The sequence below is a fragment of the Branchiostoma floridae genome, chromosome 4, assembly GCF_000003815.2.
Source record: "Branchiostoma floridae strain S238N-H82 chromosome 4, Bfl_VNyyK, whole genome shotgun sequence".
NCBI lineage: Eukaryota > Metazoa > Chordata > Leptocardii > Amphioxiformes > Branchiostomatidae > Branchiostoma > Branchiostoma floridae.
In genome coordinates this window covers 33,033,968-33,049,516 of record NC_049982.1, presented here as the reverse complement: position 1 = coordinate 33,049,516, position 15,549 = coordinate 33,033,968, and the positions used below count along the sequence as shown (strand labels likewise).

The following is a 15,549-nucleotide window of genomic DNA, read 5'->3' as shown; positions in this document are numbered from 1 at the left end:
ACACAGATAAGAGGCAAGATATATCAATATAGTTAAGTAATTTTTATTGATATTACGTTAAATACAAAGCCTTCGAAATCTATTTTCTATTTTCAAGAGATCACTTGTCGTTATAACGTTAACAGTTACAAATCCCTATTGCCAAATGCACTATTCCGATGGTTATGACCTGTGAACCCGGAAGTACGTTTTGGCAAGGAGATTCTGGGTTTTCTGGTTGCCGGCAGAGCTCATCACGCGTCCAATCTCTCTCCTAAAGCTGCTCCCCTAAAGGGATTGATCCTGTAGCGAAGGTGAACTGTAGTAACATCATCATGTTGCAAGTGTGGAATGCAATACGGCATGTCTACAACAAAGGCACGTTGTCTCTGGTGTCAAGAACTAATGATTTTCACACCTCAGGTAGGTCACCCGCTTTTCTAAATATGTAAGAAATAAGTGCGTTATCCTATTAGGCAAAGAAAACTTCTTTTCTTCATACAAAAGGGATGGCTAGAGTCAGATAACTAACTCGTGTATTACTAGTATCTATTTTGTGACGAAAAACTCATTCTTCAAACACAACTAACACTAGTAACAGGTTATATATCAAGCTAAGACAACTTCTTTTTCATATAGACAAAGGATTTTGGGTTTACGGAAAAGGCTGGGCTGTCTACCTGGGCTGTCTACCTGGGCTGTCTACCTGGGCTGGCTATCACGTCAGGCTACTTGAACCTACGAAAGCCCATTGGGACAAAAGCTGTTTTAGCAGTAGAGCTGTTTTAGCAGTAGGGGTAGCAGTTTGTGCTCAATGAAGAAGCTATGTGTGAAGCTATTGTGTGTGTTACATAACCAAGAGGTTCTGGGTTCAAATCAGTTGATATGCCACCGATCTTGTACCCTTGGGAAGGGCTATTAACACGACTTATCGGGCTGATTGGATTAGTCTTAAGACTGGTGGCTAGTTGGTCAAAGGCGGCCAGGAGCCGTTCTTTAGGAGCTGTCAGGGTCCAGGCTTCTGCGCCATACATTAGGATCAACAATTGAATTGTGAGGAGCTTAAAATAAGCGTTGCTAAAAGTGCAAGGGTCTGGAACTGCTGCCATTTGGTGCTAACTCAGGTGACCTCAATACGACAGCAATTACCCCAGGTGCGGCCATAGGACTTAAGGGTTTGAACCACTTACACTGGGAAGGAAGGACCCCTAGTCTTTTCCGTAAGTGTGGTGGGTTCTTTGCCCTATCTGAGGGAGGGCCCTTACCGAAGCTAGGTACTCTTTTCTCTACCCTAGTGAAGGGAGGAAAGTCGTGTTAAGAGCCCTTCCCAAGTGCACAAGATTGGTGGCATATCAACTGATTCAAACCCAAACTGATTCAAACAGCTCCTTCACACACTGCCACTTCACACAACTCTTTCACATAATAACACACAGATCCTTCGCTGAGCACAAACAGCCCCTACTGCTAAAACAGCTTTTGTCCCAATGGGCTTTCGTAGGTCCAAGTAGCCTGACGTGATAGCCAGCCCAGGTAGACAGCCCAGGTAGACAGCCCAGGTAGACAGCCCAGCCTTTTCCGTAAACCCAAGGATTTTTAGTTGTCTTTCCGGTTTTCCGACCGACCCTAGCAGGTACTAATAGCTGGTATTTTTTGGGTCAGCAGCTGGCAAGGATCATGAATTTTTTTTATCTAATATCAGATTTAAAACAGAATTCCATGTATTGAACACACTGTAAATGGCAGTGAACATGTTAAGTGTACATTTTGCTTCTATGTCCGAGCATGTAAATGAAGCCGAAAATACAAAATGTACCAAGAAACACAACAGTTGTCATAATACTGCCAGCTGAGAAAAGGGCACGAATTTCAAGAGATTTAAAGAGATGTTTTTGATGTGGTGGTATAATGATACCGGGTGGAATTATGAGAGTTGATGTGACAGAACACAGATAGATTCAAATCTTTGCACAATACCAGTGCAACAATACAGGCTTTTCATTTGACGTCATCTGCGCCATGTTGGATTACAGCGTACGTCTTTTAACCACGCGAAGATGGTACTGCTTAATTCAATTACCCGCCAACATGGTGGTTAGAGGATTCAAATTATAATTAGTATGACGTCAATGAAAAGCCTGTATACCTCTGCTTGGTTGTTGATGATGCTTCATCCAGTTTTCTCCCAGCTGCCCAGGGTTGTCCCATCCCCATCAACGACCTGCACAGAGTCAGTCCTGACAGGTACACACAGAAGGAGAGGGACGAGCGCTGCAAACTTGCTGCCCTGTACAGACTTGTGCACCAGGAGGGGTGGACACAGTACATATATAACCACATCACTGTAAGCATTGAGTAGCCTTCATGTCAACACTAAAGCTTGAAGGGCACAGTCTGCCGTACATGTAAATACGTGCTGTATAGGTGCCAAAATGTGGGCAATCTTTTGGGATCCGTAAGTGGTAAGTGCCAGCATACGAACTCGTAGGGAATTCGACGGATTTTGGAGCAGGCAGACATGCCGTAGAACTTTACGTGCAGGCAAAACTTTGTGTGCCATCGGGCTGCGGATTTGCCCCCATACGTGCCAGTAAGGGCGACGCACCTGCCCTGTACAACCTGAATGTTTTCAGGAATACGTGGCAGACAAATTACACGTACGGCGGGTTGTGCCCTTAGGTTAAGCTATTAACTACATATGAATGCAATTTGTGCAGATCCTGCTCTTAAATTGTGTGAACAAACCTCCTAAATGCCCTTCAGACCAGTACTATTATATAGTCATTCTCAAACCCCACCAGAAGAAAGCCCTTATGTATCTTTTTTGTTTTCGTACTGCCAAGACCACAAAAATTGCATTGCACTGCAAATTCTGCATGTTCTGGCAGAGGGAGCGAAACAGTTTCTGCATATGGTATATTCTGCCATAGATAGGGATTGAAGTCTGCTGTCTTTGACCACCTTATTTTTCTTTGTAGGCTCAAGTTGGTGAGGGCCATCACTTTCTACTTAACCCCTTTGGTCTTCTCTATGAAGAGGTCACAGCTTCAAATCTTCTCAAGGTCAACCTGGAGGGAGATGTCATTGACCCTGGCACGACCCTGTTAGGTGTGAATTTGGCTGGGTACCTGTTACACTCCGCCATCCACGCTGCACGGCCTGATGTGAAGTGTGTGGTGCACATCCACTCACCATACGCTGCTGCTGTGAGTAGCATCAGGTCCTACTGTCTAGTAGCCATTTGTAATCAACATAGTGACCATGTCTGTTCTATGCACGTGAGTGCCCTTCCCTGCAAGTTAATGATTGTATTAAATTGCAAAAGGTCTAAAATGTTGCCAGGCAAGTTTCTGCAGCAGCCATCCTGTGCCAGTCATGTGTTGGAGACATCAGGGTTGAACAAGTTTTAGAAAAAAAAGGCACTTTATAGCAGATAACTACCCATATCTAGATCTATGCATGGAAAAATGTACTGGCCTGATTGAGTAAGTACTGTAGGACATGTGCTTGCCTGTTTGGCACTAACTTGCTAAAGGCAATGGACCTGTCTAAAGCTGAACATGACAGTTAAGGTTCTGGGTCGAAGTTCAAATCTGACCGGAGTTGGCAGAAGGGTGGTGTAATAGGCCCGAAGTGCACGGTTGTCTCCCTAACTTTTGTTCCCTATTGCTTGGTGATCATTATAGCTGAGCATAGATTTGTTATATTATTTTTGTGCGAGGAGTAGTTGATTGGCCAGCAAAGCCATATTTGTATTAGATCGCTGGAACGGTAATGCAATTTTTTTTGTCTGATGACGCAAATAGCAGCATTTTCATGCACTTTTTTTATTTTCATTTTCACAAACATGAAGAATTTAGATTCTCTACCACTTAGGCCGTTATCTTTTTTTTCCAAGCAGCTCCCATAAAAAAGTGTTAAAAAATGATACTTTTCAGGTCCAAAATCAAAATTTCACTACATTTTCTACCCAAAGTAAAGAGGCAACAGATGATACCAAATTAAAAGTTTCTTGGAAAGAAGCAGGAAACGGCATTCCACCATATTGATTAAGTTTTGTGTCCTACGTTTCATAGCGGAACTGTAGCCGTTCGGCCTGAGGCTGTCCGCCTGCCTCCGAAATTGTAAAAGAAACTCCAGTCGGAGACCTTCAGATCTTGGTTGACAGATTGGAACTGAAGGATCTGGAGATGAAATGTCCTTCCTGTGTTCTCCAGGTCTCCACAATGAAGTGTGGCTTGTTACCCATGAGTCAGGAAGCCCTCCTGTTGGGGGAGATCTCATACCATCCTTACAGTGGCATTCTAGTGGACCAAACAGAGAGGGAGGCCATAGCAAAGAATCTGGGACCAAAAAACAAGGTGTGGTATTTTGTATTATGCTGTTTGTAGATGATTTGACAGCCAATCAATGCCTTTTTTGTTTTTTAAGTTGCTTTTTCCCTGGATAAAAATGTAGACAAGGATCTAGCACTTTTCTTGGAGCTCATAAAGTAATGTCTTGTGTTTCCATTCTTTCAGGTGATGATGTTACAGAACCATGGAATGGTTGCCTGTGGGGAGTCCATAGAAGAGGCATGGGTGAACACCTATGGTACCATCCATGCCTGTGAAATCCAGGTACTGCTATAATTGGACAGGACATGTTGAGGCAAATGAGTAGGGTGTGACGTGACGAGGTCTATACAAGTAACATGTATAACAGTTAGCTTCTGCCACCATTTCAACCACACCATTATCTAATGTTTGCCTGGCCAGCCTTTTTGAAAAGCATTTCTTGTTTGGATGCTTTTTTATTTCAAGGACCCCACCTTTCTTTTCAATGTTGAAGGTGCAGGCCATGGGTGCTGGCGTGGATAACCTCCTCGTACTAGATGGGAAGAGTCTGTGGGAGAGAACAGCTGCTATAGCTGCATCTGAGGATGTCGCTCACCAGGCACGTACACAGGTGAAGTGGGCACCTGGCCAGCTGGAGTTTGAGGCGATGATGAGAAAACTGGACCGACAGGTAAGGATGGCATGTCAGGGCCTGGCTAGGAATTAGCCTCCATTGCAGTCTTGGAACGGGGCAAGACTCGCTTACACGGCAAACTACCTTCCACAGCAAACTCCCTTCCTCGGCAAACTCCCGGCACAAGAGAACCAAGCCAACATTGAAAATTGCGAACGAACACCCCCCCCCCCCCCAACAAAAAAAACAGCCCTGTTCGAAGACTGCAATGGAGGCTAGCTAGGAATGTCTTCATGGGCTGTTACTGAATTTGACTTTTGCTGATAATTAAGAGACCTCTTAAGAAGGCTTGTTGACAGGAACACCCTTAATAGTGAAAAAAATGTTAAGTCTTATTGAAAGCACAGGAACATCTTTGGATCAATATTTGAAAAAAAAAATTAAATGCAAACTTATACGACTGTTAACATCCATTGACATAATACTGGCCGGTTTACTGCAATTTCTCAAGCAATGCTAATTTGGCAAATGATCAACGCATCATTTTCTCCAGTTACATGTTGCTGTTACAGCTTACCTTTGCCACTTCTTCTGTGTATATCATTTTGTCTCTCTTGTCCTGCTAAAAACATAATATCGTAATTGTAACACGCCGCGGAATTACACGGCGAACAGACGCGTGGTTGGGAGGGGGTACAAAATACCGGCCGGAAGAAACATGGCACAATTAACTGTCGCTATGTACCTTTATACATCCTCTGTTGTTCCTTCCTTTTCTGTTAGTAAATGCATAAAACATAAACCTGCATGAGAATACAAAAAGTCATGAGAAAACGGACGTATACTGTCAAGAATTTTCATTTAACTTTTGTCCCTCACAACCGCTGTGACGTAACACTTTACTGCTAGCGTAGATATAAAAATGGCGGGAAAATGGCTGCGTACGTTCAATTTTGCCCATTCAGCCGTAGATTCGGGCGATAATGCAACGGTTCTTCACACTTTTACATGAGTTGTAGGTCACTAACAGAAATTCAAGATTGCTGTTGAATCATGTTCGTCTTGTGCCGTGAGCATGTGTAATTATGATCTACAAATCTGGCAATGAATGTGACGGTGTGTTCGTCCCACGACGAGCTGCCTGTCCCGAAAAAGATACTGAAAACTTTTCGCCTTGTTGTCTTCGAATGCATTGTTATCGATGCTTTGTAAATGGTGTATTGGACACCTAGATGTCTGAAGTGTGCACACCTCAGAAATAACTATTGTTGCATGTGTAGATCTCTTTAAATTCCATTATTTTTGATCGGCCGGTATAAGTCTTACGGCCGTTATTATGCCAATGCATGTTACATAAGTTGCAGGAGATGAAGTGATCACTGATACTTCTGAAGTCAGATCAGAAAAATGTTCTTTTTTTTAACATATTCTTCTTGTTGTTAACAGTTACATTAACATACATTCAATATTTTTTTTCATTGAACAGGGTCACCAGACAGGCTATCCCTACCAACTACCTGAAGTCTATGCCACAGCCAGTGAGCAGCAATCCACGTGATTTCAAATCCATGGTAGCATGCATAGGCCAGCGGTTGGTCTCAAAAGTTTAAATCCTGGATTTTGCACTTCTGGAAAGGGTTTTTGTTTTTAAGATGCTGAGCAGTCGTTCATAGTTAAGTAAACTTATTGAAAACAGCTAAGGGAACTTAGGCCACAGCAAGTAAATTTCATGGATAACATCAGCCCGCACATTCATTTTTGCATGATTTCAGAAAAAAAACAAGATTTTTTTCTTCTGCAGGGATGGTCAACATGACGCTAACGTGCCAAAATGAGCAAATATATTGTGTTGTAGCCTAATAATTGTACTTGTAGAAGTGACACTTGCGAGGTACCCAGGACTGTAGTTGTAGAAATGAAACAGTCATCACAACTTTATGGTGCGTATTTTTGAGAATGTAGCCATCTTTTTTTCACCCATCTTGTTTTTTTTTTGCCCTATCGCACTATTTTTGCAGTCTGCAGGATGGCATCCATAAAATTTACTTGCTTTGGCCTTAGGAAGATGAACCTGACGTGTTCATGATGTACATAGTCGTTGTCTTTCCTGTCACAAAAAAAAGGAGCTAAACTTTCCCATCTGTACAAATTGGTGTTATCAAACATTAGATTCGATATTAATTGGGCAGGAAAGAATGACGGAGGCTGGTTTTCAAATGTTCTTTGGGAGCTTGAATGAGTGATTGTCAAAGATGTGTCTTAGCCCGATTATGATGCGTAGATGCAAATGGTACTATCCATTTTGATAAGTTGAAATGGATAAATTTATCATCAAGAATGCTCCATTTCTGATTCCAAATGAATGTTTCCAAACCTTTGCAAGGTGGATGTGATACGATTTCTAATTATCTGCAAGCATCATGAACGGGGCCTTACATTAGCTGTCCTTTTCAAATGCCCACTCCAAACCAAACCCAACAATTGAATCTGTTGTATCCTTGCTTTATTCTGTACTGTTTCAATAGTTTCAGCTACATGTACAAGCCTGCTTGTAACAAATTCAATATTATGACTTTGGTGCAATGTATACCCTTTCTACTTTCTTGGTGCTAGAATATGGTGCAGTATTAAACTATGTTAAACATGTCTGTTTGATTCGTACTTATGCAGAATTGTTTGGTATTGCCACTTTTTATCAAGCATAATAGTAAACAATAAAAGTTCCACTTCAATCCTACTCAAAGGACCTTGCAGTATTCTGATCATTACATGTATCAACATCCTTTATATAATTCTGCAGTTAACACATTCCATACCATACACTCTGCTACTTTGAGTAGTCTTCAATGATCTTTGAGTAGGATATTCAGCCATTTAAGTATATGCAATTTGGAGTAACTGGGCTGCACAGCAATTTTCTATGACCTAAACCATGTTGTCTCTTATCATTCAAAGTGTTCTGTTATCAAGCAGCGAGACTAAAATTGCACCAATCACTGCATGAGGAGAGTGGATACTTTGATTTTCCCGTCCATGGAGCCTGTCACGCACGTCCCACAGTTCATTGCTGTACACCAGTCCACACTGACCACAGGTGACCTATGACCTCCCAGAGACAAGGTCTTGTTGAGGGTGGAATCTCCCAGCTGTGGGAACATGGAAACAATATGAACCGTTCAACGGGGCAGTAATTGACATTATGTCATACCTGGGCCGCAAAAACGTTCGATACAGGTGTTCTGGACCGTGTAATAACTTTCTGTAGCACACAGGTTCGAAGTTTTATCGCACAGGCTTCCTTCTAGTAAATCAAACCATTTCGAGCGGGCCGAGTGCGGCACGGTTGACAATTCAAATACCTGATTCGGACATTGGAACATTGCTTTAACATTGCATGTTGTAACAATGTTTCTTTGAGGGCATCAAATTTTCTCAACTTATGGCGCATTTCACATCCAAATATGTGTTTTCTCAGGTGGGTATGACAAAAATAAAATACAACACGGTGTATTCAGTATCACCCTCGGTCCCAGCCCTCCCGCAGGTCAGATCACTGGTCGGGCTGGTACCTCGGGTGATACGGAATACACCCGTTGTATTCTATATTTACAAACTTAAGATTTTATATGCTGTTTCCTCACACAAAGTAAACCACTTACCACCAAGCTTTCAACCAGTCAGTCACTGCCTGTTGCTGATGTCACATTTCTGTTAGATCACATGACTTCAAACATTTCAACTTGAAAAGCTAATCAGAGGACTGATTGAAAGCTTTATTTGGTAAGAGCTTTACTTTATGTAACCCTTGCCTAATAGGCAACCGATGATAACCCGGATAGTAAGGGTGAGTGAGTGAAATAGCATAATATATAATAAGCTCTTTATTATCATATATAACGGTGACAACTGATTTTGGTTCGTTGTATATTTTGGTTGTGTCACATGTGACGGAACCTGTGTAAATAAAAAATCAAGAAAGAGGAAGAGAAATGAAAGAGAATTCAATGTAATATGTGACTGTATATAACCAGAAATACACCCATACCTTATAAATGATCCCACCATTTCCTGTGCAGGTTAGAACGTAGTTCCCTTCTGCATCAAAGGCGAACAGCTTCCCTCCAGGGGCCTGCACCTGTTTGTAGCCACCGTACCCAGACACGACAAACGGACCCGTGGCACCGTCGTGTACCGGCAAATCTGCCAGCTTACTCCCCACTCTGTGTACACTCCACTCCAGGAACTGGGCACAGGGAAACACAAGGCTTAGAGGATGGAATATCCATAATGAAAATGTCAACAGGTCAGCTTACTCTAGCACAACAAATACTTTAAGTACGACAGTATGATGAAAGATATCACAAAATGGTTCCACAAGGAACAGGTATCATTGGCCTGATCTCACATAGCCTTCTGGCTTGTCTCAGCCACCTTGGATGTGACACCTGACCAACGTGCATAAAATGCTTACAGAAAATGACAAAAACATACAAATGGCTGCTTTCTGAGGCTAGTTAAAAAGAAGCTTTATTGACATAACATAGTACAATGACTCAAGGCGACTCAGGGAACAATCTTGAGTAGCCTGAAGTTTGCACAGTCCTGAGTCTACTTGGAGGTGACTCTAAGTCGTCTTCAAGTCAACTGCGTAAATTCGGCCCCTATTGAGACTTTTCAGTTTTCTCAAGCAAACTTGAAGCAGCCAAATGTACCTAAGGTGCCATCATCTGGCTTACAACAAAGATGCAAATTTGGGGTTGGATTCTTCAATAGGAAAATAAGCCTTCCCACAGTCCTCAGTATTGAAAAGAGATGAAGTACCTTCCCATCAGCCCCCATGCTGAAGATGGAGGTCTCGTCACAGCTGAACTGTACAGAGTACACCTCTCCACTGTGGGCCTGCCAACTCATCAGGCAGTCATACCGCTGCATATCTGTCAACAACACATAACAAGTTTTACAGTACAGTACAGTACAGTACAGTACACCTCTTCACTGTGGACCTGCCAACTCATCAGGCAGTCATACCTCTGCATATCTGTCAACAACACATAACAAGTTTTACAGTACAGTACAGTACACCTCTCCACTGTGGGCCTGCCAACTCATCAGGCAGTCATACCTCTGCATATCTGTCAACAACACATAACAAGTTTTACAGTACAGTACAGTACAGTACAGTACACCTCTCCACTATGGGCCTGCCAACTCATCAGGCAGTCATACCTCTGCATATCTGTCAACAACACATAACAAGTTTTACAGTACAGTACAGTACACCTCTCCACTGTGGGCCTGCCAACTCATCAGGCAGTCATACCGCTGCATCTGTCAACAACACATAACAAGTTTTACAGTACAGTACAGTACACCTCTCCACTGTGGGCCTGCCAACTCATCAGGCAGTCATACCGCTGCATCTGTCAACAACACATAACAAGTTTTACAGTACAGTACAGTACACCTCTCCACTGTGGGCCTGCCAACTCATCAGGCAGTCATACCTCTGTATATCTGTCAACAACACATAACAAGTTTTACAGTACAGTACAGTACACCTCTCCACTGTGGGCCTGCCAACTCATCAGGCAGTCATACCGCTGCATCTGTCAACACATAACAAGTTTTACGTCATACCAGGGCTGGGATAATGATCGATATGGATGTTCTGAAAAGGTCTGTATGTTACGTTTGCACAAGCTTCCATGAAATGATTTAACAGTCAGCATGCCCAGCTGTCGAAAATTTGAAGTGAATTCGGATGTTGGAATTGATGTTCTCAATTTTTTGTTTAAGGATGCTAAATTTTATCCCTTACAGGCACATCTTGCATTGAAACAAGTGTTTTCTCGGGTAGGGAAAATGTATCATGGATAAAATATAAAATGGTGTATTCCGCATCACCCTCAGTCCAAACCATGCCACTGGTCGGATCGCCATCCAACCCTCAGCCGATCTTACCTGCGTGCCAACAAAGAAGCCCTTTTGAGTGACAGCAGGAATTCTCCTGTTGAAATAAAAGTTAGTAAAAGCCAGGGCTCTAGCCAGCGTCCGTTTTTCCGTCAATTGATGGAAATTTGCTGCAAGTGACGGAGAAATTTTAAAACCAATCCGCCAACCTTGATGGACAAAAATCCTTGGTGGAAGCTACAGGCGGCTTGGGGACGCCGTCCACGGCCGTAGACGCCACACTGTTTGTTTTGCTATTTTTATCATTGTTGACGATGTGTGTGTCAGCGCCTTTTCGTATACGATAATATTATTAAAAAACAGATTTTCAAGGTCTCAGTTTAGTCTTTCTAACTCCTGGAATAGTGTTTTCGTGGTTTTCGCGACAATGGGAATTGGCTGACGGAAAAAAAATTCGAGCTGGCTAGAGCCCTGGTAAAAGCAAAATGTAACATTGTTTACCGTAGAGCCTGATGACTCCATCGGATGCTCCACTGACCAGCAGGTGTCCGTTGAAAGTGAAAGCTGTACAGTTGGCACACACAGATGGAGGGTCAAGGGGCAGCTCTCGCTGGAAAAATGGACAAGACATTTGCTGGACACTGGTAAAACACAAAGGAATTAATTTGCTTCGAGCAGTTTTTACTTGTTTGCAATGATTTGTTTATCATATCTATGATATTTTAATTCCTTATGGCATAGGAATCTAATTTCTTGGACCCACAGCTTTACTGGTACCAAAATTGGCACCCAAAATTGGAGCTGTGCACCTAATTCATATTTCTCATGCACCTAGATAAACCATACATTATTGATTCCATCTGTCCTTATGTTTATAACTGTTTTGAGAAGCGAGAAGAAGTTGAACTTGTACATACTAGAATGTATTAGCATATGTAGAGATGATAAGATACCTTTTTGTCAAAATTGTACCTTATCACTAGCGCTACCACCTGTACTTAGCTTGTTTGAGCACAAATGTACAAAAAGGTCATTCATTCATTTAATGTGAATGCACCAGTGAATCTGGATATTTGTGTATATTGTAAAGATACTATTGTATACAGCATAACAAATACATTAACATTTAAGTGTCAGAAAGAAGAGCATTATAAATCATGATAAGACAAGTTCTGAAAAATTCTCTTGCCCCCAAAAATCTAATTCAAACATCACATTATTTCTATATACATGATGTATGCAATGCAACAAGGAAATTCCTTTATCCAAACCTTCATAAACCAACTACATGTACTACTATACAGTAATACTAAACCAATATCAACCCATATCTACATTTGTGCCCATGGAAAAATATGACACATGGAAAATTTGCATTGGCCTGATTGGGTAATTACCGTAGCAAACATGCCTGCCTGATCAGCACTTTCAATTGCCAATGGACTTGTCCAACCCTGATAATACCTTCGTTGTTGTCTTACTTTGCTATAGAATTTTGCAAGCCTCAACACCTGTCAACAGGTTTTGCTTACAAAACTAATTCTGGGCACCTAAAGGTGAAGTGTACCTACCTGAGTGTACTTATCGCTAAAAGAGAATATCAAGGGCTGCCTTGTTTACCTGTACTTTCATGGTCTTCATATCCCACATCTGCAGTCTTCCCTCTATACTCCCAGTCTGTCTGGCCATCCCACAAACAAAACTGCTCCCACTGGGACTACAGGCCATGGTCACAACACTAGTATGGGCAACACCATCGGATTAGTGCTACAACTTAACTGAGGAAAGACATATGCCATCCTGAACACAAGAACAAACGCACACGCACACACACACACATACAGGGCTCTACCTGCATCACACGGATTTCCATCATATAAATTGAACGCACTCGCCGAGTGCAGTCGTCATTCACACCGGATTTGGACGTTGGTATTGCTGGCAAATGTCTCATTGAAACGTGTGTTTCCTTGCATGGGCATGACATAAATAAAAGACAACAGTTATACAGTGTATCAGATCCCAGCCCTTTGGCCCTCTGGCAGTCCTACATTTGTACCTGCGGCCAGGCTGGTACTGTAAATGCATTTAAGTTCGCGGGGATTTAAATTCGTGGTAGCGGGAAAAAGGACTATTCGCGAAGGTTTAAATTTCGCAGTAACACCATAGACTGTAGTCTAATACCATAATAGAAAAATGTTCGCGGTGGTTTTAAGTTCGCGGTGAAGTGGTCACCGAACATTAATCCACCGCGAACATTTCTACATTTACAGTATCTCACTCGGTTGGTTTAAGGCGGCCCAGGCTTGTAGTAAAGTGGTATTCTATACATATGAATGTAACTTTTGATTGCTCGGTCGCACTACAATGAAACTTCACACAGTTTTAGTACTACTTGAAACACATTGAATACTTGTGATTTTGTTTTCTACATACCGGATTTTGGGTTAGAAATACACATTTTGGTTAAAAAAGTGGTGTTTATTTCATGGGTCTATGCCCAGCTGGAAACAAGACCTCCAATCATGATATTCTAAAGGATGAAAGCCTACCTCATACTTATCATTTTTGTCCGAGGGGATTTTGATTGAAATTAGGATTACATTGTTTTTTGGGGCCGAAAACATCAAAAACGACTATTTTTTTTTCAATTTTTCGCTGAAAATGCACCATTGTTAAAAACATTGAAGGATTACACAAAATCCCCTCGGACAATTTTGATAAGAAAGGTATAATAAGTGAAAGTTGAGTACTATAAAGATCAGTACTCTTATTTTGAGCTGGGCATAAAGCCGTAAATCAGCAAAGACACTCACTAAAGAGAAAAGGTCCTTGCGGCGCGTGTAAACATAAAAAATTCGGAAATAACCATAGGTTCGAACGCCTGTTCGGTTCGAATTACGAAATAGTACATCATCGACCATGATTCGAATTCGCCCAAACTCCAACACGAATCAAGCTTGCCTGGGCCGCATTAGCTCAACTGAGCAGGTGATACGGAATACACCGTAATATATTCTATATATATATATATTATACTTTTACAACACAGTTTCAATTACTATGGAGTATTTCTGTCAACAGTTGAAAAATGTAACATTACAGACTTATTTGCTGTATCAACTACAAGAGATTTGCAGTGATCGGTCCTGTTAGTGTCTAGTCCACACAATTTTGCCAATTGCAATTTTTTAATGAATCTTGATTAGCCATTTCAAGTGACTGGCATGCAGGGCTGGAAATACCACCTGCATATGCAGGTTAGTGCAGGTGAAATTGGAGTTGTGCAGGTATTTCTGGTGTCTACCTGCACCTAACCTGCACTGGTCCATGTACTGGGTTTTATATATAAATGTCCTATGATGTAGATGTACATGTGCATGTACCAGTGCAGGTATGCAGAAAAAAGTATTTTGAGCCCTGGCAAGATTGGGGCCTGTTGCAACCAATTGGTGTCTTTTGCAAACAATCACAAATGGGGGAGTCCCAGTGAGATCCCCACTTTACTTGTTTACCTCCACATCCAATATGATTTTGAATGTTGAGGTTGGTATTTACTGTCCTTACCGTGGATACTGTGGATCTGTCTGTGATTCCACCAGGTTCTTCTTAGCCTCGGTATCGTACAGTCTCACTGTGCTCTGTCTGCTGCCTAGGAGAAGCTACAACAGGGAACAAGACTGTTAGAGACGGCAGACTTCATCCCTTACCCATACTGCTTTGTGGCCCTACCAGTTCAACAGACAAAAATAGCAGTGCTAGGTATAACAATGCTGCACTGTGTAGCGTTACATTAGGAATTGCAGAAACACACACATATAATATATATATAGACACAAGACATGAAAATGATATCCTCTAAATCATACTTACCAGCCTGCTGGGCTTGGTCACCCACTCCAGTGATTGGATAGGAGACTTGGACATGATGGTCGCTATGGTTACAGGGGCGGGGCTGAAGTTCCACACCCTTAAATAAGGACAACCTTCTTGTAAGAATCCATTTAACCACTATAATTACACGTGTAAATTTCATATTAACATTCAATATCACAAATCTTTTATTTCACTTGTAAAACAAATAAAAAATGCAGTAACATTTATTCTTGTATATCAATGCTCTTCATTTACAACCACATTGTTTTTTAAGAGCCAACAATCTGATGACCATCTTGAAGGTTCACTTTGCACGACACCTGGCTGCAAAGCAAAGTGCACCGGTCATTTCTGCACTGAAGATGACAGATGGCCATCGAAATGTCTGCACTTGAAATACATTTACCGGTAGCTCTAAAGGAAGAAGTTTGTTATACAAAGTCATTCACCAAACCGATGGAACTTTTTGCAGATGGAAGACAGTTATATCCAACAAGATTCTTATGTAGATAAGACACCATTATTTTATAACACTTTCCACTGTAAGCACTAACATACATTTGCATAATTCCACCAGGTGCCATTATACCGCCACCTCAAAAAACGTTGTTATAGAGGCCTTCTCAAGATTGTCTTCAACACGTAATATCTGAATTGTATTACATTTAGGATATTTAACATTCGGTGTTCAAGACAATCTTGGGAAGACCTCTATACTTAGCCTCCATAGCAGGCTCTCTGGGGCCTTTTTTGGGCTCATAATACATTTTTTGCTGCCCATTTCTATTTGTACTCAGTCGCTGATTGCTGGCGTTTTCTGATTGCCGGCCTCCA

General features: G+C 41.8%; 2 protein-coding genes across 4 annotated transcripts in view; one reads left to right on the top strand and one right to left on the bottom strand.

Annotated features, from left to right (window-relative positions):
• The first annotated feature begins 136 nt into the window (after window positions 1-136).
• LOC118414126 (alpha-adducin-like) lies at window positions 137-6,835 on the top strand. The gene is made up of 7 exons (XM_035817928.1): window positions 137-402; window positions 2,169-2,323; window positions 2,958-3,185; window positions 4,197-4,340; window positions 4,500-4,598; window positions 4,810-4,986; window positions 6,416-6,835. Exons 1-7 carry the CDS (start codon window positions 315-317, stop codon window positions 6,485-6,487), a joined length of 963 nt encoding a protein of 320 aa, XP_035673821.1. The 5' UTR covers window positions 137-314; the 3' UTR covers window positions 6,488-6,835.
• Window positions 6,836-7,415: 580 nt separating this feature from the next.
• The window catches only part of LOC118414122 (WD repeat-containing protein 91-like), an 18,084-nt gene continuing 9,950 nt past the window's right edge, over window positions 7,416-15,549 (bottom strand). Inside the window, exons 13-19 of one of the 3 annotated variants that reach the window (XM_035817921.1) lie at window positions 14,713-14,809; window positions 14,407-14,501; window positions 12,460-12,577; window positions 11,341-11,449; window positions 9,751-9,863; window positions 8,975-9,172; window positions 7,416-8,075 (exon numbers count right to left, since the gene is read on the bottom strand). In XM_035817921.1, coding sequence (XP_035673814.1) covers window positions 7,923-8,075; window positions 8,975-9,172; window positions 9,751-9,863; window positions 11,341-11,449; window positions 12,460-12,577; window positions 14,407-14,501; window positions 14,713-14,809 — 883 coding nt within the window. In that variant the 3' untranslated portion in view covers window positions 7,416-7,922. Of the gene's footprint in view, window positions 8,076-8,974; window positions 9,173-9,750; window positions 9,864-9,913; window positions 10,062-10,198; window positions 10,444-11,340; window positions 11,450-12,459; window positions 12,578-14,406; window positions 14,502-14,712; window positions 14,810-15,549 lie in introns of those variants that run through there. The other 2 variants (XM_035817922.1, XM_035817923.1) reach the window with 2 other exon arrangements.